General features: G+C 42.7%; 2 protein-coding genes across 10 annotated transcripts in view; both read left to right on the top strand.

Annotated features, from left to right (window-relative positions):
- Positions 1-3710, top strand: part of KIF21A (kinesin family member 21A) — an 88402-nt gene extending 84692 nt beyond the window's left edge. For all 9 annotated transcript variants that reach the window (XM_042018298.1, XM_042018302.1, XM_042018301.1 and 6 more), the window contains one exon: positions 2462-3710. In XM_042018298.1, the coding sequence (XP_041874232.1) occupies positions 2462-2555 (94 nt within the window). In that variant the 3' untranslated portion in view covers positions 2556-3710. The remainder of the gene's footprint in view (positions 1-2461) is intronic.
- A 98-nt stretch (positions 3711-3808) lies between these two features.
- Positions 3809-21397, top strand: part of LOC121659787 (sucrase-isomaltase, intestinal-like) — a 63795-nt gene continuing 46206 nt past the window's right edge. Inside the window, exons 1-6 of the mRNA XM_042018306.1 lie at positions 3809-5303; positions 8067-8301; positions 8757-8859; positions 8947-9092; positions 19769-19937; positions 20551-20647. Coding sequence (XP_041874240.1) covers positions 5162-5303; positions 8067-8301; positions 8757-8859; positions 8947-9092; positions 19769-19937; positions 20551-20647 — 892 coding nt within the window. The 5' untranslated portion in view covers positions 3809-5161. The remainder of the gene's footprint in view (positions 5304-8066; positions 8302-8756; positions 8860-8946; positions 9093-19768; positions 19938-20550; positions 20648-21397) is intronic.

Below are 21397 nucleotides of genomic sequence, written 5' to 3'. Positions count from 1 at the left end.
GTCCAAAGTGGGCTGCTTGCACCCCAGGGGATGCACAACATTACCCAGTGGTGTGCTGGAATAAATTATTAGAATTCAGTGCTATGTGTATATAATTAATAAATATACATAGCAGTGTGGGCTTAAAAAAATTTTATTAGTAGGGGTGCACGATTAAAAAAAGTTTGGAGACCACTGATCTACAGGATGGCAGGGAGATTTTGGCAATACTTGAGAACTTTATAAGGTTGTTTCTACAGTTGGACTATTTCCTGGTAGGACTCATTCCTGACCTGTGGAAATTCTCCTAAAAGACGTGGCATGTGGCTGTTGGTCGGTTTGGTTTTAAGTGCTGGCATACAGTAGAAGCTTTGCAAGCTATCCTACTGTCCTGTAAACATCTTGATTTGAATATTTGTTTCCTCAGTAAAAGTGAGCAAATTGAGGACCTAAAACCTCAGGGGAATTGACCAGGAAAAATACCTTGTTACAGAGAACATGCAGGAGATGGCAACAGAGCCTCTTTGTGGTGTAGTCTGAGCACAGAAGCTGTGAAAGCTGATGTGTTACATTCCAGTGCCAATAGTGGAAGCTTCTGGCCTTCTGAATTAAAAGCAGGTCTTTCTGAATCATAGCAGGATTTCAAAGTTGCCAAGTTTTCATATTTGGTGGTCAGGTTTTATGTTTAAGCAGAAATAGATAGGGGTAGACATGTCAAAGCTTATGTCTCTGTTTGCCTAAAGATTATTAATCCATTTAGAACATACATGTGTCTGAAATTCATTCCTTTCTTTGTCATTAAAAAAAAAATTACAGCCTTTTGGCATTTCTAGCAGTGGGGTTAAGATCTAAAAAATTTAGAGTGTTCCTAACAATTTACAGTGAAATGAAGGCACAAGTCACAAAACACTTTTAACTGTCACAAAGTCTGCTCTGCCTGCTGGTTTCTTTTCAGGGGGTTGTGAGAAATATATGAATCAATGTAGCTTATCACTCAAGTTAATGTTTATGAGAAATTCATAACTTCCCTTCCATGGAATAAATTACTATTTAACAAGACTAACTCTTTATTTTACTTCTAAATTATAATAGAGTTTTGTAACACATTCTATGTGATATTTTATTTACACATATTTTAAAATAGTGTAAACAGTGATTTTTTTTTGAAAGTACCGAATTACAGTCTGGGCTTCTAAGCACCAGCACACTGGTATATGCTGTCTAGCACCTTGCAAAGGGGTTTGGGTTTGTTGGGTATTTTTTTTGGAGAGTTAGGTCTTCATATTGTCCTGTGGTTCTGTGCTTTTTTTACTTATAATAGACTGACACCTCTTGTGCAAACTGACCGTGTTTGGGGTTTGATTTAAGCTGTTATAATATTTCACACTTTTCAAATGACAGGAAGTAGTCCTGTCCTATTGAGTCTGTCCCTAATTCTGCCCATGGTCTGCTCGGTTGCAAATAGTTACATGGTGGAAGCTCTCCTCTGATGTCAATCTACTTAAACCTATTACCATTTTAGAAAATTAGGTAATAGGGGAGTAGGATGACACTGAACTGTGCCGTAAATCAAATCTCTCCTGATGGGAGAGGGAGTTTTAAAAGTCCTTGCAAGGAGTTCGAGAAAACAGAGACTTTCCTGGAGTTTCACTGCTGCTAGATAGTTGTTTATTAAGTCTTAGCAGAGAAACAGAGTCACTAGCATGACCCAGACATAACACAGAGCAGAGAATGAAGGAGAAAAGTGTCCAATTATCAAGATTTACACGGCCTTTTAAAGATAATTTAACCAATGGTTACTAAAAATGTATATTATTTTCACTTTCCTACCAATTATCCAGTAACACGGCCAGGAACTGCGGAACTTTTTGTCCAATCATCCCAAATTACTTTTACTGCAGAATATGGAGTAGAAGAAGAAGGTTTGGAGAACAACAACAATCCTCCATTTTGATGTTTTTTGCTCTTACCTATTTACTACAAAGAGAAGCCTAAAACCTCTAAATTTTTCACCCTGTGACAATCTTACATAGTAGTCTATCACCTAATTCACACCACTGTATTTTCTAGTTCTTGTCTGATCATAGGCAGTTTTTTCCAAGGTTGGAGGTTAAAACAGTGTTGTTCAGGGGGGTAAAAGCCCTTCAAAACAGGCAGAGAAATATTCTCGGCACTCTGGATTCCTACAGTAGGATTTTACTTTCCTTAGGCATAAAGTCTTTATACATTCTTAGATGGTTAAAGGCTATAGCCAGTGCTGTGGTAAGGCTAGGGATCTTCAATGTTGTACACGTTAGATTGCAAAATCTCCTGGAGGTGGAATAACCCTTGTATGTCCATTAAAGAATTGTTATTTTGCCAACAATACCTTTCTGAATAAGACACTCAAGCTTTTAAGGAAGCTTCCGCTGCCCCCCCTTTGCCCTCTCTCCTTCCCCAGTGTAATTACAGCGCTCTAATACTGCTTTGTTTTGGTTTTCAGTGATCGCACTGTGAGGATCTGGAAAGCTCGAAATATAATAGATGGACAGATCTCAGATCCAGGAGATGCAAGTGAAGATCTTGCCAGTAACTGAAATTACGGGGGATAAAGGAATATATTGATCAATTTGAGGTGCACTCTAGGCAGTTTGCTGCATGTTTATTAGGTAAACACTGATGACTGGAATGGACTGACAATGTGTGAACTCTTCCACTAGACCCGCTGTCCTTAAAATATGTACTGTATTTAATAACCTCTTGGTAACATGCTTATGTCTCAACAGTCACATGTGTATCTATATATTATGGCTGAATTTGTGTGCATATGTAATACTTGCAGTTTAAATTAACTGGAATTCAGTCTTCTCTAATATCCATCTCAAAATTATAACCTGAAATATATAACAAAAGTGCTCTGCTGTATTTCACTCACAAGTATGATCAGCTGTTTTGCATTTTAGGGTAGCAGGGAAGGAATGTGTCCCAAGAATAAGCCTTTGATTATGAGAGGCAGTTTGAAGATTTTAAAGGTCAGTTACACTGTTATTGGGAAAGTGGAGTGAATAATAGGTGGGAAGAAGCTGTTAACGATACATATACCTGACATGGCTGTATCCTGATAACAGCAAATGCCATATGATTTGTGTGGTGATAGCATATAATCTGTGTTGACCAAAGTTGTGCAGCTGTGTATACTCTGTGCTCAGGACTAGAACTCAAATGCCCACAAATGGCTATGTTTTATTTGTGTTTTGCCTATGTTCTGCAATGACTAGGTGTTCTTAATGTCATGATAAATATATCTTAATCTATTTTTCTTATGGATTTGTTTCTATCATCTCACATTTTCTTTTTTTAAAGCAAATTGTCTTTCCTTCTTCTCTAATTTTATATGCTGCTAAATGTATTTTAAATACACTGTTTTGAAAACCTTGGCAGTTACTTTGAGAACTGAACCACATACATTGGGAAAAGCTATGTAAATAGATGGTTGTACAAAGGAAATATCTTATCTTGTGCCTGTATGACTTTTAAAGCTCTTGGAACCTGGATATGGAGGGAGGATATATAATTTACCCAGCTGCTCTGAATATTAATTTGTAAATTCTGCAAATTTTAAAGTTTTATGTAGATTCAGATACAGTGTTTGGATATTGAGGTTTTTTTGGTTGTTTTGTTTTTATTTTTCAGAAAATATCAGTCTGTAAATTATAGCTCGTGTAGGTAACAAATCAAGATGTGAATGTGAACTGCTTTTTTGCCTTGTTCATCATACTTCCTAATAAAAAAATTCACTTCCCTTACAAATGTCTTGAATATAAACCCCACCTACACAGTGCAGTAGAGTAGCTTGCTGAGTACTGTAGCCCGTATGTTGTTCTGGTATCCCATGTCTGTGTTCTCCTTGGCCATTATTTGTGTTTTTGTAGTACTTAGGAACCCTAGGGAGATTCCTTCACACTAAGTACAGTAGAGACATAAAATGAAGCAGGTGGCTCCTGTTCCTATGAGATGACACTTCTTACCTTATTACAAGTGGGCTGTCAAAGAAAAGTTCTGATGCCTCTTACTGATCTTGGAGGAAATACTTCCTTCTCTGCTCAGCTTGAAAGGAGATGAAAATACTGCTTGCAATTTGAGGCTACCCCTGTATTCTGAGTTTTTTTAGAAATGGGTGATGAATGATATATATTGTTAAGAAACAATGTATAAATTAGTTAAAATAAGCAGCAGCACTACCACTTGGTGTTTGTCTGTCATACTTTTTGGCTATTCAAAGGCTGTACACACAAAGTAATTTGGGTCTATATCAACTTTGAGCAAATTCCCAGCGGAGAGTGGATTTACATGCAAGACTCATGAGAGGCTTTTTGTGCCTGGTGGAGGGTCCCTGTTCCCCTTGGCCCAGTAGGCACCCATTGTGCCAAGCTACACAAATGATGCCAAGAGCTTGGTGACCCCTGGTTTTGGGGCTGAACACTCATGGCTGTGTGTGTAAGATTCATATGAACATTAATTGTTCTGCAACTGCAGGACAAAAGTCCTTGCAGAGCTGGGAAAAGCCTCCCTCTGGTCCAGCTGCTCGGCTCTGACAGACCCCATGGTAGGGGCTGTGTGGCCATGGTCTGAGTCGCAGATATTCCTCCCCAGTGATGCTTGGCAGTGCAGATATTTTGTTTGGCATAACTATCTCCTGATAGGCACCAGTATAACTTCATGTATTCATTAAAAGATGTATTTTTAAATTTTATTTTCTTCCAGAAAGATATTCCACCTAAACCAGGCCTTACCACAGAGCTTTCACAGCTTTGCTCTGAAAGTTCTTGCCATCAAGTAATTGGATGAAAAATGTCATTTTGTAAAGGTCATGGTATCAGTGTCTTGTTTTAATGGAGAATTCTTTGACTGATTTTCTCCAAACTTTGTCTGTGCTGTAAACTCACATGTGTGACAAAAGATAACATGAAATCAGAAAAAGGGTAAGCAGTGAAATCCCATTGTCTGAACATGTTTGTGTCAAAAAAAAAAAAGGTGGTCTCTGGAAAATTAATTTTCTAAGAAGTCATGGGAAAATCATGTTTTCCTCTTACAGTTGAAATTCAGAAGTTGAACCAAGTGTGTGGAAAAATAAATAACTGTATCTCATCTGCTTAGACACAGGCAAGGTCATGTGTTACAATTAATCTCATCAAAGATACGAATGCTGAGAAAATATTTGCAATGCTTAACAAGTGCTTATTGTGCCCCTGCCTTGTATAAAAGGCTTCAGGGTGACTGTAGAAGTCCTCCTTCAACCGTGGCAAAGATGAGGAGCCTATGGTTCTTGGCTGTTGTGCTTGCAGGTAAATGCGCCACAATCGTATTTTGTCTTAGGCTTCAAAAGCAAAATATAAATGTGATAACGATAGAAGAGCTGTTAGAAGAGGTGATAGATGGTTTTCCATGAAAAAGGAGAGAACAGGCATAGTACTGACTCCACCCTGAGGTGACTGTGGGAGGACAGCTGACCTGGCTTGTTTAGAAATATGCCCCAGTTCTACAATGTATTCAGCACTTGGGCACCAGCACGGGCAAAAGGGAATCAGTGGGATCATTCAGCTCCTGAGAGTTACCTATTGCTTTGTTAGTTTCTTTTTCTGTGATTTTTACCCCAGCATACCAGAGGTTAATTTGGTCTAGAGCATAATAAAGGGAGAATACATATTACTGTGTTGCTGGAGGAGGGAACCTCTGCAGCAAATGCTTTTGAAATGTATGGATGAACCCAAAATGTAAAGACTAATACTATTAAATTAAAAACTGTGTGGTATTACTTTAATTCCTTCCTTATGCCTTAATTTTAATCTAATTTTTCAAAATTAAAGTCAAGGTTTTTAAAAATCAACGAGGATTATTTTTCACGTATATTTTTCCAACCACCTTGCTTTAGCTTCTGTTCCCATGGAAATTATCGTGGAAAAGCAGCAAGTAGCCATAGATGTTGCTATATATTCAACTGCTTGTTTGGATTTCATCTTCTTTGTATGTTTACAGACATGGGCCATAAATACAGTGGAAATGATGATTTTAAAATTATTTTTTAAAGTAGGGAAGGAAAATTATATCTTCCCGCTTGCTGCTATCATGTTTGTACTACAATAGAAGTAAATCCAGGAAGAAGGGATGAGGAAGGTTCCAGCCTTATTCAGCTGCTCATACTTGCAAGTCTTTGTTTTTAAAATTTTCTGGGAAATGTAAGCTTTGCATTAATGAGAGAAAATTTTAAAGAAATTTCTTGGCTCCTGCTGGGGCAATGTTTTTTCCTTTGAACTAGCTTTTTCATTCACAATATCATTCATAAGAAGTATTTTGAAAGTATTTTACAAGGCCAATTAGTTCATAAAAGTCTCCCACAAACCTATACTGTGTAAAATGACACCACATTAATAATCTGCTGTAGTATGTTCAGTCATACTCTGATTTCAGCAATGAAAAAGCTTATGCTGCATTTGACTTCCGTTAGAAAACACACCCTAAACCAAAATGAAATGTGATGGATTTAGTTTATTTTGTCCTCCAAGAAGAAATAATTGAGGGCTTGCAGAAGGATGCTCATATTCTTATTATGCTTTAGATGAAAAAGAGGATAAGAATTTAGAGCTTTTCTATGTGACATCATGAGGAGTGAATGCTGGACAGAGAGCATGAAGCCTGTGGGACATGACTCTGCCCCAGAAAAGAGGTGAAAGCAAATCCTGCCTGCCCAGCAGCTGGCAAAGGTTTAACAGCCAGATAATTCCTGTTAATTCCAGCCTCTAGAAGATGATAATGAGGCACTGTGGCAGCGAGCAGTGAGCTCTGCTGAGCAGCCTGGGAGCATCAGACCTGAGTGTCAGATGGTCCCGTATAAAAGGGGGATGAGAGTTTTCTCAAAAAAGATGTAGATGGCACTCCTGCTTTTCTGTGTTCCTATCCGCTACTTGGAAATCAGCTCTGGCATTGCAGCATGATGGCATTCTCTAGTGAATCTACTGTTTTGTTCTGTACATTTCTCCAGTATATATAATTACTGCTTGTGCACATCTGCTTGTAAAATTCTTTCTGTGAAGAAGCCCAGACTGCATTAACACTCATGTTTTAGGCTTTCAAGCACACAACAGTCCACCTGAAAAAAAAAAATAAACCAGAGGTATTAGTCATTTTATAGAAAAGGGCAATTACTGTTCAAGTAGATTTAATCTTTGAATATTGCTGAAATGACTAAAATGACATAAATTAACTTCAAAATAAGTATGCTGCCTTTGATATGTCTGCTCTCTCTGAGAATATTTGCTAACAGCAGTTTGTCAGCACAGTAGGGAGCAGGTCTTGTGGTCTTCCTGCTCTTGGGAGGTTCTCAACACGGAGGGGAACCACAGGGCTTGATCTGCAGCTGGAAAAGGGGATAATTTAGCACCTTACTAACAGGTTTTTTCATGATGATTCTGTGAGTGACTAATATATGCTTTTTCTTTTACCTCTGGCATCTTCCCTTTACTCATAACCGTATCTGTATTAACACAAACTACGTAGATACAGTAGTCATACAATACAGAAAAGAAACCCAATATGAACATATACATATAATCAGTATTTTTCTATTTATATCATACAAGTGCAAGCTGCTTATCACATATTTGTATCTCTATAGATAGAAAACATCTGTGTATAACGTAAGTATACAGAAAATGTAACATTTTAATATCTATAGCAGTCCTTGTTGAAGCATCCCTCCTGTTCGCCAGCCTGCAGTGTTGCTCTCACTCCTCACCAGCAGCTTCATTACCCAGCTATTTAACTTTCTATGAGTATTTCAAGCAAGTCATGCTTCAGCTGAGCACAAGCAACTCTGAGTGCTGAATAATACACACCCACTGCCTCGGCTTGTAAAAGAAAGCGGTTGCTGCTCTTGCTCGGTTACGAGCAAACAGCTGCTCTGCCGTCATCTTAGTCCAAGGGATCATAGGTACTAGCCCTAAGATGGGGAAAAAGCACATCCCAAAACAAAGGAATGACTAAAGTTTGCAGTGCTGTGGGGTGTTTTTAACGCGGTTCTCGGCTGCTCTGACCGCTTTTCCCGTGCGCAGCCCTAGGCGGGTGCCTCGGCTCGGAGCAGGATGCGCAGTGTCCCGGAGCCGTGGCGGTGCAGAAGCGCATTGACTGCCACCCGCAGCCGGGGGCTTCCCAGGAGGCCTGCGAGGCGCGGGGCTGCACCTGGTGCTCCACCGATGTGCCCAACGCTCCCTGGTGCTTCTTCCCTGAGGACAGCCCCTACGGCTACGCCCGGAGCGGGAGCACCGAGCAGACGGACAAAGGCTGGAGGTGAGTGCGGGTGGCTCCCCTTGGGTGCTGCAGGCTGGCGCTGCCCCACGACCCCCGCCGGGCGCTCTCGCCGAAGACTCTCCCCAGGCTGCTCCGATGCACATGCGACAAGGAGGGTAATGGACACCTTTCCCTGTGCATATGCCGCAGAATTGGGGCTTGTGCTCTCACCACACCGCTGGTGAGGAAACCACGTGCAGGCACAGAGTGGTACCTCGCACCCTGGGAGCTGTGTCCCAGGAGACTATGAGGCCTCCTCTCTTTGGTGGCCCCTGTTTCATCCATTAACAGCAAGGAGGGCCTAAACTGACCTCGGGGATTATTTCTCTCAGTAAGTCAATGACTTATTTTTAAAGAGCTGACACAGAGTAGCTGGGTGGTTCCCCCGGCCTGCCCCAGGGTGGTCTCAGCCCGTGATGGGTTGTGGTGGGCACCAGCACCTGTCTCCACTGCAGGGTCACACTGAACAAGCGCCAGTCCTTGACCCTCTTCGGAAATGACATTTCCCCCATTGTATTGGAAGTGGAGTTCCAGACAAAGGACAGACTCCGGTTCAGGGTGAGTACATGGGGGGTTGGAATGATTTAATCAAAGCAGCACATGCTAAGGAGTGAGCTAACCTGCCCCCTGCTCGCCTTGCTTTAGCTCTACGACCCCAACAAGCAGCGGTTTGAAGTCCCACTCAAGATCAATGGCCCCGGGGTTACCGCTGAAGAAGCCAACTATGAGGTGGAGTTCTCAGAGGATTCCACACACTTCACAATCAAGAGGAAGAGCACTGGCACCGTGCTGTGAGTACTACATGTGATTCATGTTGCTTTTTGTAGAAATTAGGTGTGATAGGTGTGTGTTTCCTCACACCCTGTTGCTTGGGTCTGTGTGACAAGGGGTCAAAAGCAAACTGGATGTGGTGTAAATGCAGATTTATGCCTTGTCCCTGAAGGCCATTCATTATTAATAGGAGTATGTGCCTATATAACAGACAATTATCTATGTGCATGTATAAAGATTTATTCAGTAAGTCAAATAACTTTTGAGGCTACAACTTCATGGCTTGGGACACTGGTGAACTCAACTCATCAAAGCACTGAGCTAAGATTTCTGAAATTTGAGGTGTCAGGAATTGAGCACCAAATCTCCCAATACTCTCCAGCAGGCAGGTCTAGGAAGCTCAAAGCCATGGAGGCCATAAGCCTCTAACTTCCACTGATGTCAGTAAGTGGCATTGGCTCTAGTTTGTCCCTCTGCAAAAATACCATTTGTTTTCTCGAGCTAGTACTGTAAGTTTAACTTCAGCAAAAGCTCCCCTCACTAACAAAAGTCACTAGGTGTCATAGTTTCCCCTTTCCTTGGCTTCCATCTACACATCTCTAGTGCATAATGCTACTTAGAAAGAGAGTCCCAATCAAGGTGCATTCCTGCTAGCTGCTTTTGGGAATGCAGCAGTGAGCAATGGAAGGATTGCTTAACATGAGTGGTGCAAATAAGACAATACAGCCTCTAGAATTGTCTGCAGATGGAACCATCATGCTGGGTTTTTAATGAGCTGACCATCCTTTTGAATTACAGTCTCATGGCATCTCTTTATATGTGTCACAGTCAATTCTGTAAAGTTTTATTTATGCAGGCTATTTTAAATTAATGTATTATGCATTACTCTGATAACAAAAATAATTTAATTTCTCATTAGACTTAACAGCTCCATGTAAACAGCTGGCTTTTGTTAAAGGCCCAGTTTTCTTCTCCTCCTTTCTGTAAAGGCTTATTAATTGGAATGCTGATGTAAGGGGTGAATGCATAACAAGTGTCTAGCTCATGACCCATTCCCATTCAGCCCTCCTCACCTTCACCCAGACCCCAAGGGTTTAGCCCAGGTTGATCAAACTTGAGATGTCCCAGCTAAGGGAAGGGGCCTGCCGTGGAGCAGATGGCAGGGCCTGCCAAAGGTGCAAGTCCAGTGACAGGCAGAGGAGCACAAGTTGGTCCCCACTGAGCAGGTTTCCAGGAGGGCACATTCACTGCCCTGCCATGGCCTGGGAAAGTCTCCTCCATTCCCCTCCATCTCCTTGTCCCCCAAGGCCCGTGCCCAGCAGAGGTGTGGGGTGCAGCAGAGCTGTGCTGCAGAGCCCAGGGAGGCAGAGGGCAGCCTTGGTTTGCAGCACCAGCACAGCATCAGCAGTGATGCTCTGCTCTCCAGCATCCCCATGGGAAATCGTACACTTGCCTCCAGGCAGGTAAAGGAGTGCTCCTGAAACCCAGCCAACCCCAAAAAGAGGAAATTGTGGATGAACATAATGCACAGATAATGGACTTTTATCCTGCAAGCAATGGCAAGGCTGCTTCCAAAATACTCTCACCAGCAGGGACAGAGGATTTTGTGTATAGAAAGGGAAATTGTTCCTGGGAATTCTGGTTTCATGTGAAATGGCACAGCCAGTACTACAGTCTGAAGGATCCTGTCAGGGAGCCAGTCCTCTCACAGCTGAGTCATATTTAGTTTAGTTATATTCCCTGTGTGAGGAGCAAAAATGCTTCCCCTTCGTTTGTTTGCCTGTCCATCCTGTCAGAGTGAGGAAATGCAGGTGCTCAGAGATAGCTCCACAGCCATAGAGGGATTTGCAATCTCCTGAGCCACCAAAAGAGCTGTGCAGATGGAATCTTTCAAAATAGGAAAGCAGGTTATCTATCCTGGCCTAAAAGCTATGGGTGGCTGCATTTACTTTACTGGGGAGGATGAGCCCTCAGCAATCAGCATTATAGGAGCACTCTCATCAGTGGCTGCACTTGACTGGCTGGGTCCAGGGGTGCATTGGTGGCATCTGGCATGTTAAAGTAGATTTTCATGTTAGTTCAACCTGCCCAAAGGCAGATTTGAATGCTAAAACCTGAATCTTTTCCTTTGGGCTCCCTCCAGAAGTGGGAGCAGCTGCTCCAGGGCATCCAGGCCCCAAGCTGCACAGTTGGTGGCCTCTGTGCTCCAGACAGGTTAGGGCAGGCTGTGTGGGAGAGTGTCCCTGAGAAACAGGCAAGTGTCTGACACCTGAAGGGACTTCAGCCTCCTGTTTTAAGATGTGAATGGTCATTGCCTTACTGTCTCAATAAACAGCTGAATCAGTCACTAATTTCCATATGCACACAAACACTGCTCAGACCAGTCGATGTGGGCAAATAAAGCCTCTTCAACAGGTTGCTACAGTTGCACTCCCCAGGTATGGGTGGATAATAACTTGTGTCTGCACCAAACCAGGTCAGGGTTCTCTGATGGACCTTTTAAATATCTCTGAGGAAAGCTTTCCCATAGTAAAGCAAACCCAGGTCCTCAGAAATCTGCTTTGCATTGTGCTTCTTATCCCTTGCTGGCAGAGCCATGCTGCTGGATGACCCACCCTCCAAAAAAGCCTAAATTCCTTCATGATCCCCAGCATGCTCTGGCACAGCTGACAGTCCACCTGGGGAGAGAGCAGCCTGTCTGAAGCAGAAACACGGTGTAAGTTGGGGTTGCTCTTTCAAAGCCCACACCTGTATTTCCCTGCCCTCCTTCCCAAGGTGCGGTCTGTCCTGCCATCCGTGTCTGTGCTGTAGGCTGTGAAGCAGTGGGGTAGCTGGTGTCAGGCTCCTGTCTGTCTGCTTGATAGAAAACCCCATCTCTGCTCTGCCACTCGTGTGTGCAGAGCCTCCTCCTTGTGAGGAATGATTTAATTCCACATTGGAAATGCTGCAGGGGACAGGCAGGGGAGGCTTTGAGGTATCCCTGAGTGTGCTTTACAGGCGTTTCTCATGCTTGCTGCATGCAGGGAGACTTTGCCATTGCTGAGCTACCCAAGGAGGGCAGGACAAACTCAGGGCTCCATGTAATCACAGTAACAGGGGAGAGGAATAAACTATATGAGGGGAGAGACATTAACAGCTGATTGCAAACCTCATGCAGAGCCAGGAGCAAGAATAAAAGGCCTAGTCCTGCTACATTTTCAGCTTGCTCCAAGGTAATCAGTTGACAGCTGCTGCTTTGCCTGCATGGGGAGAAAATTAGACAGTCATGTAGGGAGATGGTCCAGGCACTGCTGGGGGCTACTGGGACCAGAAGCTCTTGGGCTGGCTCCCTTTCTCCTCCCAGTAATGCCTCTTGGCTTACTCCCTCTTACCTTTCTCCTTCTCATCCGCTGCTGTCCTGTTCTCTGTCCCATCCCATCCTGCCTCCTTCTGCTCCTCTTATTCACCCTCTCCAAAGCTCCTGCTGTTTTCCCACTAGCCAGGGAAGGTCCTTTTCTGTGCCAGTAGCTATCCAAAGCCATGGGGGTAAAGAGGGGCCATGTCCACACATTCACTGGTGGGGTGCCAAGGGGATCAGATGAGACACAGCAAAGCTTCTGCTCCCATCCAGATGTCAGATGTTTTCTGTTTTCCACGAGAAAATAGAAACCTGCTTCTGATTTAAGGCTGCAAGTCACAGATCTGAACCATGAGGGACAGGGACTGGGGCCTGGATCTGCTTGCTGCCCCAGAGGTGAAGCTCCATCTTTGTCGGGCAGCAGAGACTGCAGGGAGCCTCTTTCCACTCCCATCATACTTAGAAAATAACTGTTTTGGCAAAATTGGTGTGGTCAGTAGAAAAATGTTTTGTCAAGAGATTGGCTTTAGTTTAGTAAATCCTTGCTCAGGATACCCTGGTTGATCTTGCAGCTCTAATGGGAAACTGTCCCACTGTTGGCCAGGGCCCTATGTTAGTAAAAACAGCAGATAAAATACTGTGTTGTAATTAGGCAGGTGAGGGAGCTAAACAGCCTGTGAGTTGTTTTGTGGCACATACACTCAGATTCAGTGCTATTCTCCTTCCTGCTCTTGCCACACTAACAACAGCAACCACTGGCAGAGGCAGTATCAACTGAGAGCATGAAGGCTCCAAGAAAGCATAGATTTTCTCAAGAACAGAGAGTAAAAGGCTGGGAACTATTTGCTTTAAGACAGTGATAAATAGCAAACACATGCTCATTTTGCAGTGTGTGATTACCCTGTGGGACTTATTGCCCCAGGGTAGCACTAGCACAGGAGGCCTGGCAGGATACACATTCAGGCATAATAAAAAAATGATCTGTAGGAAAATAAAACCCCCAAATACTTTTGTCTCTATACTTCACAACATCAGTTAATTCTATGAAAACAGCCAGAAACTTCCTCCATAAGCAGATTATTGCAAGACTGACTCTGAGTGACATCTTATGCCTTCCTTTGTGATATCTGGCCTGGGCCATTGCTGGAGACAGGCTGCAGAGGGATGGACTACTGATTTGATTCTCCACTTTAATATCCTGACTTTTCCTTCATGATGTCACACAAATAATGGAAGGCAGAACATTTTTTTTCCAAGCCAGATAGGGGCTACTTTCTATTAAGAGTTTAGAATACCTTGTTTGTTCTTGCACTTGGGAATATACTGCACAAATAACCAAAATCTAATCAAGACTTTCCCTAATTTCCAAAAAGGCTGCTGCAGGGTTCAGGTGCCTTTTTTATTGTTTGTGGTAGTTAGTACAGACACCACTTACCATGAAGACGTTTTTACATAGGCAAGGCTATTGTCTTAACTGCAGTTTTGCTGAAAGCAAGGGGAGTAAATTGTATGCATTATGGATAGATTGGGTTTGTTGCTAGTTTGTAAGAGCCATTGTTTTAGTCTTCTAATCATTAAGATTTATGTTATGTAGACAAGAAGTATTGTAGGTGTATCACTTATCCAGGTGTTTTTCAAAGCAAAAATAAAGCATAACTCCAGCAAGTTATAGGACATTTCCTGATATCACAATGATGAATACAGTAGAAGTAGAGCAGAACTGTGTCAATAACTGTAAATATACTCTGCAGTTCTTTTTTTTATAAATGTCATGTTTGTGGAAAATCTGTTGATTACTCCTGCTGATTTCCACGGAATCACAGAATAACAAGGTTGGAAGAGACCTCCAAGATCATTGAGTCCAACCCATGCCCTAACACCTCAACTAGACTATGGCACCAAGTGCCATGTCCAGTCTTTTTTTAAACACATCCAGACATGGTGACTCTCCCACCTCCCTGGGTAGGCCATTCCAGTACTTTATTATTCTTTCCATGAAAAACTTTTTCCTAATATCCAACCTATACCTTCCTTGACGTAGCTTGAGACTGTGTCCTCTTGTTCTGTCAGTTGCTGCCTGGTGGAAGAGACCAACCCCCTCCTGTATATGACTTCCTTTCAGGAAGTTGTAGAGAGGGATAAGGTCACCTCTGTGTCTCCTTTTCTCCAGGCTCAACAATCCCAGCTCCCTCAATTGTTCCTCCACCTACTTGACAAATCACCTTTAAAGGAAGGTAAACGTATAAAAATTCAGTCTTGGGGGGCCTTCTGCAGTCCAGTGGTGTCCCAAGACTTACAGCTAATAAGGAATACAGCTGTTGTGAAACAGTGTGTTGTGGTTTAACCCCAGCTGCTTGCTCACTCCTGCCTGAAAGATGGAGAGAATTGGAAGGGTAAAAGTGAGAAAACTCATGGGTTGAGACAAGAACAGTTTAATAACAGAAAAAAAGTAGTAGTAGTAGTAGTAATAATAATAATAATAATACTGTAATTAAAAGGAAAATAACAGAGAGAAAAATAAAACTCAAGAAAGAAAAGTGATGCAAATGAAAACAATTACTCACCACCATCTGACTGATGCCTACCAGTCCCTGAGCAGCAGTCTTGCAGCCAACCTTCCTGCTAGTTTTAATGCTCAGCATGAAGCCATATGGTATGGAATACCCCTTGGGTCAGTTGAGGCCGGCTATCCCAGCTGCATCCCCTCCCTGCTGCTTGTGCACTCCCAGCCTCCTTGCTGGTGGGGCAGTGTAAGGGGCAGCAAAGCCCTGTTGTGCTCTGTTAAGAACTGCTCAGCAATAACTAAAACATCCCTGAATTAGCAACAGCTTCCAGCACAAATCCAAAACATCACTGCATACCAGCTACTATGAGGGTTAACTCCAGCCAAAACCAGCAGTCAGTGGAAATATTTTTAGCAATCTGAGATCAGTGGAAAACCATAGAGAGCTGGGCTCCTAAGGTGATGCTCTTCAGCATCTCAAGTGTGTTGAGTCAGTATATTTGAGGTTCATTTGAAAATAGAGTGTGTACTCCTCACTCCGTAAGGTGCTTTAGCACTTTATGGGCAGCCTGGGCATACTGTAATAGCCCAGGCCCTCTGGAAAGGTGTGCCCAACCTTTGCCAGGGGGCTTAGACTCCCTTTTTGGATAGCTGGGTAAAGTTACAACTGAATTTGCACACAGATAATATACAGGGTGGTCTGGAGGCCAAGGAAAGCAGATGTTACAGGGGACATTTTCTCCAAGTGACTGAGTGGACTAATTGTTTACAGCTTAAAATAACGAGCTCAGTTCTCCAGGATTCATTGTAATAATAAGAAGAAAAAGACCAAGCCTCTCCCAACTTAAAATTATTTTCAAATGTTCAGATCATTCATGATGCATGTCCTAATGATGTATCATATATGTGTCCCAAGTCTCGTAATTCTGGAGGTTTTGTAAGAACACCTTTAGAAGTGCCAGCAGCTGGTTGCTCACAGCAGGCAAGTCAGTGCTTCGAGCCATTGCAGTCATCGGTCTCCAGTAAACCTCGACAGAGCAAAGTTGTTCAGACAGGTCATGTCCAGTTCATGTTACAAAGGACTGAAGATTGCACTCCTGAAAACCATCTTGTACTGCCTTTTAGTCATCCCCCTCGAATGTTGTGACAATATTAGTCATGATCTACACCTTCAAGATGAACAGGATGTTTTATCTATCTGCCTACTCACCTTCCTTTAATACTACTTCCTTGGTCTACTCCAGTTGTGTTTCATCCTGATGGCCAGTGGCTTGACTGCTGGGTGTGAGACTAGTTCCCTTTCTGGCCAAAAATGTTAATTTTTACAGAAACCTTTTCAATCTGAGTCATTCTTTTTTTTCCTGATAAGAGGCTAAAAATTAGAGAGCTTTACTCTTTAGTGTAGTGCACGGTGTTTGGAAGAAAAGACTAGCTTTCAACAATCAGACTCCTTGGACAGGCAACAGCTGACTCTTCACAGGCAATGGGCCAGGCAGATATGAGGGGAGGCTGGTTTTTATTTCCACAGACACACTAATGGGTTAAGACTTTCAGCAGTGAATGTGACTGCAGCTATTACCTCTTGTGCAAAGAGAAGGGTTCTTGTCCTCACAGACTTTGCCTTATCTAACTGCTAGTAGGGGTTGAATTTTTGACAGTGAGCAACTGTTCAGCTGTGCTTTTAGATTTTTTAGATCCCTTCTGTTGTCGATCACAGTGCTTTTATGGTTCATAGGACTCTTGGAGGAAAACCATGCAAATTCCTGCAGACATTATGTCATTTTATGCTCCCTCCCGTTTTGTTCCTTCTATCTGCTTTAAACCAGCAGGGGGGGAGGTGGAAGAAATATGACATTTTCTTCTGTTGTATCCAAGGGTTTAAGGAATGACAGACGTAATTTTTTTCATTTAAGTGATTGCTCTTTGCCAATGCCACATGAGCAAACACATAAAGTAGCACAACAGCTTGCCACAGTGTGCTGGAGAGCACAAGGACTCTGGAAGCTGCTTGGGAGTGGAGGCAGAGAGTAGTGCTGGGGGAAAACCTGTCCATGCTTTCCTTCAGATGGAGATGACGCAATGACGCCCAGAAAAAAAGAGAGAGTCATCACCAGCCTTTTTATGTCATGGTTAATGCTATATTTAGTGTGTAGCTGTGCTGGCGTGCGGAGGTCTAGGGAAAGACAAGGCTGATGGGGTGCAGTGGTGGTGGCACAGCATGGGAGCTGTGCTGGTGGGGTGGCAGCCCCCAGGGAGCTGAGCCATGGAGGGGTGCAGAGCAGGGCACTGTTACGGCAATGTCATGCAGAAGTAGAGTGCATGAAGGAATGCCTGAAGGAATGCGTGAGTCATAAACCAGTTTCTCCACAACATGTAAAGTTATGGTGGGGCAGAGGGCTTGTTCCTAGGGCTGTTGTTTGCACCACCCCAGTGACCCTCCTGGTCAGGGAGGGGACTTGCTGAGCTGAAGGAATACTTTAATGCCATGGTAACACAAAGTGTTCTCATGATAGGAACTGTCAGTGCTGTAATGTGGGTACCACAAATGTACAAAGCCTCATGTCCTCTGAACAGACATTGTGGGGAGAGCTCAATGAGTTAGGACAGATATTTAAGCTCTTTCCAAAGCATTTTCCCTCTGGCATAGTGTGCCAGTTTGGACAAATTTGGAAATATATCCTCTGAGAGAAGGCAGGTTACAACCATCCCTCCCCCACCACGTTCAGGAAAAAATAAATTTTCCTCGAAGGAAAGTGAAAGAGATAAAAACTATTTATTTAACAAACACACAGGAAAAGGATAATAATGCTAAATAATAAAACCTCTCCCTCTGCTGAGAGAAACCTGGGAAAATGTCAGCGTCCTTCTGTAGATCTCTCTCTCCCCCTCCTTGGAGCTGGGACGGGGTGGTGGGCCCACCTCCAGGGCCAAGGCCTTGGTGGAAAGTCCTCCCAATGTATTCTGATGTTGAAACCATCCAGCAGAGAAAAAGGGAAAAAAACGAAGTCCCAGGAAAACAAAAGCTCAGCTCTCCAGAGGAAAAGGAGCTGAAAAACTGGCCGAAAGCTGGCTGGAAAGGAAGCAAGCCGGGTGCTTCCTCCTGCTCCCGCTGCTGCTGTTAGCAGCAAGAGAGGTTTATCTGTGTCTTGAAAACATGAAAACAAACTGCAAACTGCTTTGAAAAAGTGCACTTTTCTCTCCCCCCACCTGAGGCTCAGTTTAAAGGCATAGAAAGGCACAGAATTAATTTCTGGGCATAGCGATTTGGGATACAACATCATAAAGTCACTCCAGGACACATAGTTTGAGTTCTTCATAACCCTGTGGTCTGCTCAGAGCAGGGACCCTTCCTGTCTTGGCACAGAGCAGAGCCGTGTGACAGTCTCCTTTGGACAGGAATATAGCTCCAGAGCCCATCCCTATTCCTACACAGCAACCACTTCCTGCAGGAAGGCCTCTATTTGTCAAGGGCTGGATCTGATTCTCAGGGATGTTTTGCATGCATAACCCTCCTAAAAGAAAATAATCTTATTCAGTACTGCATGTAGGTGGAGATGATGGAAAGGAGGGAGGGAGGGGTTCCTGCTGGCAAAAAAAAACCAAATCAAGAATTATATACAAATTCTTCCGTTTCCTGCTTGTAAGAAAGGACAAAGAGAATTTTAAAAAAAATACACAGACCTTTTAGTACCTGTGCTTGACTTTGGATTTGTCTAGGACAATTTAGGGATAGTTTGTGCCTGCTTTTTGCACAGAGAGGCAAGGGGGTGCCTTAGGCATCCCTGTGAGTGGCTGTCCCTGCATCCTCGGGGGGAGAGCAGGCCAGCGTTGTGGGAGCAGTGGTGCCCTCCCAGTCCTCCCAGCAGCAGGGACTTGTCCCCAGGCAGGGGTGCTGATGGCACAAGTGGCAAGCCACTCACCAGAGCACTCCACTCATGGGGGTAGAGCTGCTCCCCACTGACACAGCTTATCTTCCGTTTCTCTGATTTACCAGTCAGTTTGATCAACCATTTAATTTTGTCAAAATCATTGACAGAAGAACATTAAAAGAAGAGTTATGCCACTTCTGTGCTCTATGGCTTGGGCTCGTTTATTTTAATTAGCTGTAACAAGTTTGTGGTTAAACAAGGCTCGAGAGGGTGCTATCTAAATGAGCTACTCATGGCATACACGGGACCATTAACAAAACACTTCTCCACAGCTTGACCATGTTCTCCCCATCTAACTTGCAGCTCATTATAGCTCTAGAGATAGGAAACAAAATGTAGCACCTAATTAAAATGCGAGCCTGTGTTCACAGATGATTCAATAGAAATAAATGCATTAAGCTGGTGAGAGAAGTAGGAGAGAGTCATCACAATAAAAACATATTGTTCAAGAAGAGTCTGGAGAAAACTATACCCCTATTTTAGGCACCTGCATGAAGTTCGGGGTATTCAGGTTCTGATACACCAAAACATTAAAAAAAAGGCTGATAAAATGTCTGTTGTTCTCATTAAGGATTCTGAACTCCATTGTGTAATAACAATTTTTAGCCTTTCATGTTGGTTGTCATAGAAATAGCATAAGCAACCACTTATTTTGATAACAGATTTATAGTCTGTCTTCCGTTATTTTAATTGTTCTTTTCAAAAATTATATTGATGCGTTTTTTTTGCATAAGTAGATGAGATATCTTCAACCATTGCAAGATAAATTTAATGTGTTAGGTTCATCACATTAGAAGCATGTATAGAATTTAATGGATTTTTGATATTCTCCAAAACACATAAAAAGTGTAAATAGCCAGACATGAACTTAAAATGATACCTTCCAAGGACAAGCAAACTAATCCTGTCTCCCTCTGTTTGTCACAGGTGGGACAGTCCCCTGGTTGATCTGTTTTTCTCCAACCAGTTCCTTCAGATCACCACCACTGTTCCATCCACTTCTGTGTATGGGTTTGGTGAACATGAGCACCCGACCTTCAAGCACAACATGGACTTCGTTACCTATGGCATGTTCGCCAGGGATCAGGCACCAACGGTAATTCACTCTGTGCAACACTTTGTCCCAGCTTGTGTCACCAAAAGCAGGTGGCAAACATGGAATGTCACAGGCTTTGCAGGTATCATGAGTTTTAATTAAAGGACAAAGCCATGAATTGCTTTGAGGGAACTTTGAAACCTTTTATCAGAAGCTGTCTCACAGTGCAGTTTTCAGAAAAAAAGTATATTGTGTGCCAAGATCCTGGTTCAGGAAAGCTTTGCATTTCATGCTCAGATCAATCCCTGCTCATCCAAACAAGCTGGACTTCAGCAGGACTCATTAGATCTTTGGCTGAACTGGAGTCAGTGGTTAGTGAGTCTGTTTTAACTAGAAAAGTTATTCTTACTCATGCCATTTTGAAGGGTTTGGCAGAATATCAAAGGTTTAACTGGGAAAGCCTAAAAAATCCCATTTTGATAAGGCAGAAAAAAGCCCTCTTTTCTATCAATTTGACTTCACAACAATTTAGATGAAAAAATCCCCAGCCTGTCAAAATAAGTCTCTAACTATGACTGAATTTATTTCCTTGTCTGTGCATATGTATCTACCTGACAAAAACTATGAAAAATAGCAGTCAAGTCATACCTCATGTGTTGTTTCTATGTTTCAGTCATTTGCCAACCTCTATGGAGTTCACCCTTTCTATATGTGCGTGGAACCTGACTCCAATGCCCACGGTGTTCTCCTTCTGAACTCCAATGCACAAGGTAAAAAGATATATGGATTCCCTGTACAGACTGCATATAGAAATATGATAAATTAATAAGTATAAAAAACTGTTTTACTGATTGCTTTTTCAATGTGATACAAATATTAGTGACTGCTCCCTGACTAAGCTTCCAGGAGTAACTATAGAGTTTTCAAAGGGATTTCAGCAGAATGACTTTTTAGGCATTTTTAGGCATTTTCAGGGAAAATACATTCTTAAATTTTTAATGAAAATAGATGGAAATAGAGGGAAAGAAGAAGGTGGAAGAAATTTCCTCTGAGATTGGCATAATGAAATAAAATCAATTTAGGTTAGTCCTATATTCTGTCTTTGGAGAATAGTTTTGTATGTTGTCATGGTCACCTTACTGCATTAATCTAGTGGTATAATTTCAGAAAAGGGGAACCTTCACGCAGTCTATAAAATCAGTTTCCCCTGGCAGACAATGGCTTTCAATAAGATTAAAATATCATAGGGGAACCCTAAACACAAGCTTGTTGATTCTTCTTACATATATGAAACTGAGACAAATGGATGTATGCAACCCACTCTGGGTGGGTTTCTGTGATTTATTGCTGCACCATGCCAATCTGAAAGCAGAGATTACAGAAACACTGAGCAATAGCCTGCCTACCTTCAGGCCCTGTTTTCTCATCCAGTTGTACCCACAAGGTGCACAGAAGAGCCCAGTGTGGGGAGACAGGATAGGATAGGATAGGATAGGATAGGATAGGATAGGATAGGATAG

Source organism: Corvus kubaryi, unplaced genomic scaffold (genome assembly GCF_017639235.1).
Source record: "Corvus kubaryi isolate FWS band 111438036 unplaced genomic scaffold, C.kubaryi_AGA036_p1.0 137, whole genome shotgun sequence".
In the NCBI taxonomy this organism is placed as follows: Eukaryota; Metazoa; Chordata; class Aves; order Passeriformes; family Corvidae; genus Corvus; species Corvus kubaryi.
Note: the sequence above shows the minus strand (reverse complement) of the source record. Positions and strands in the feature narration are given on the sequence as shown.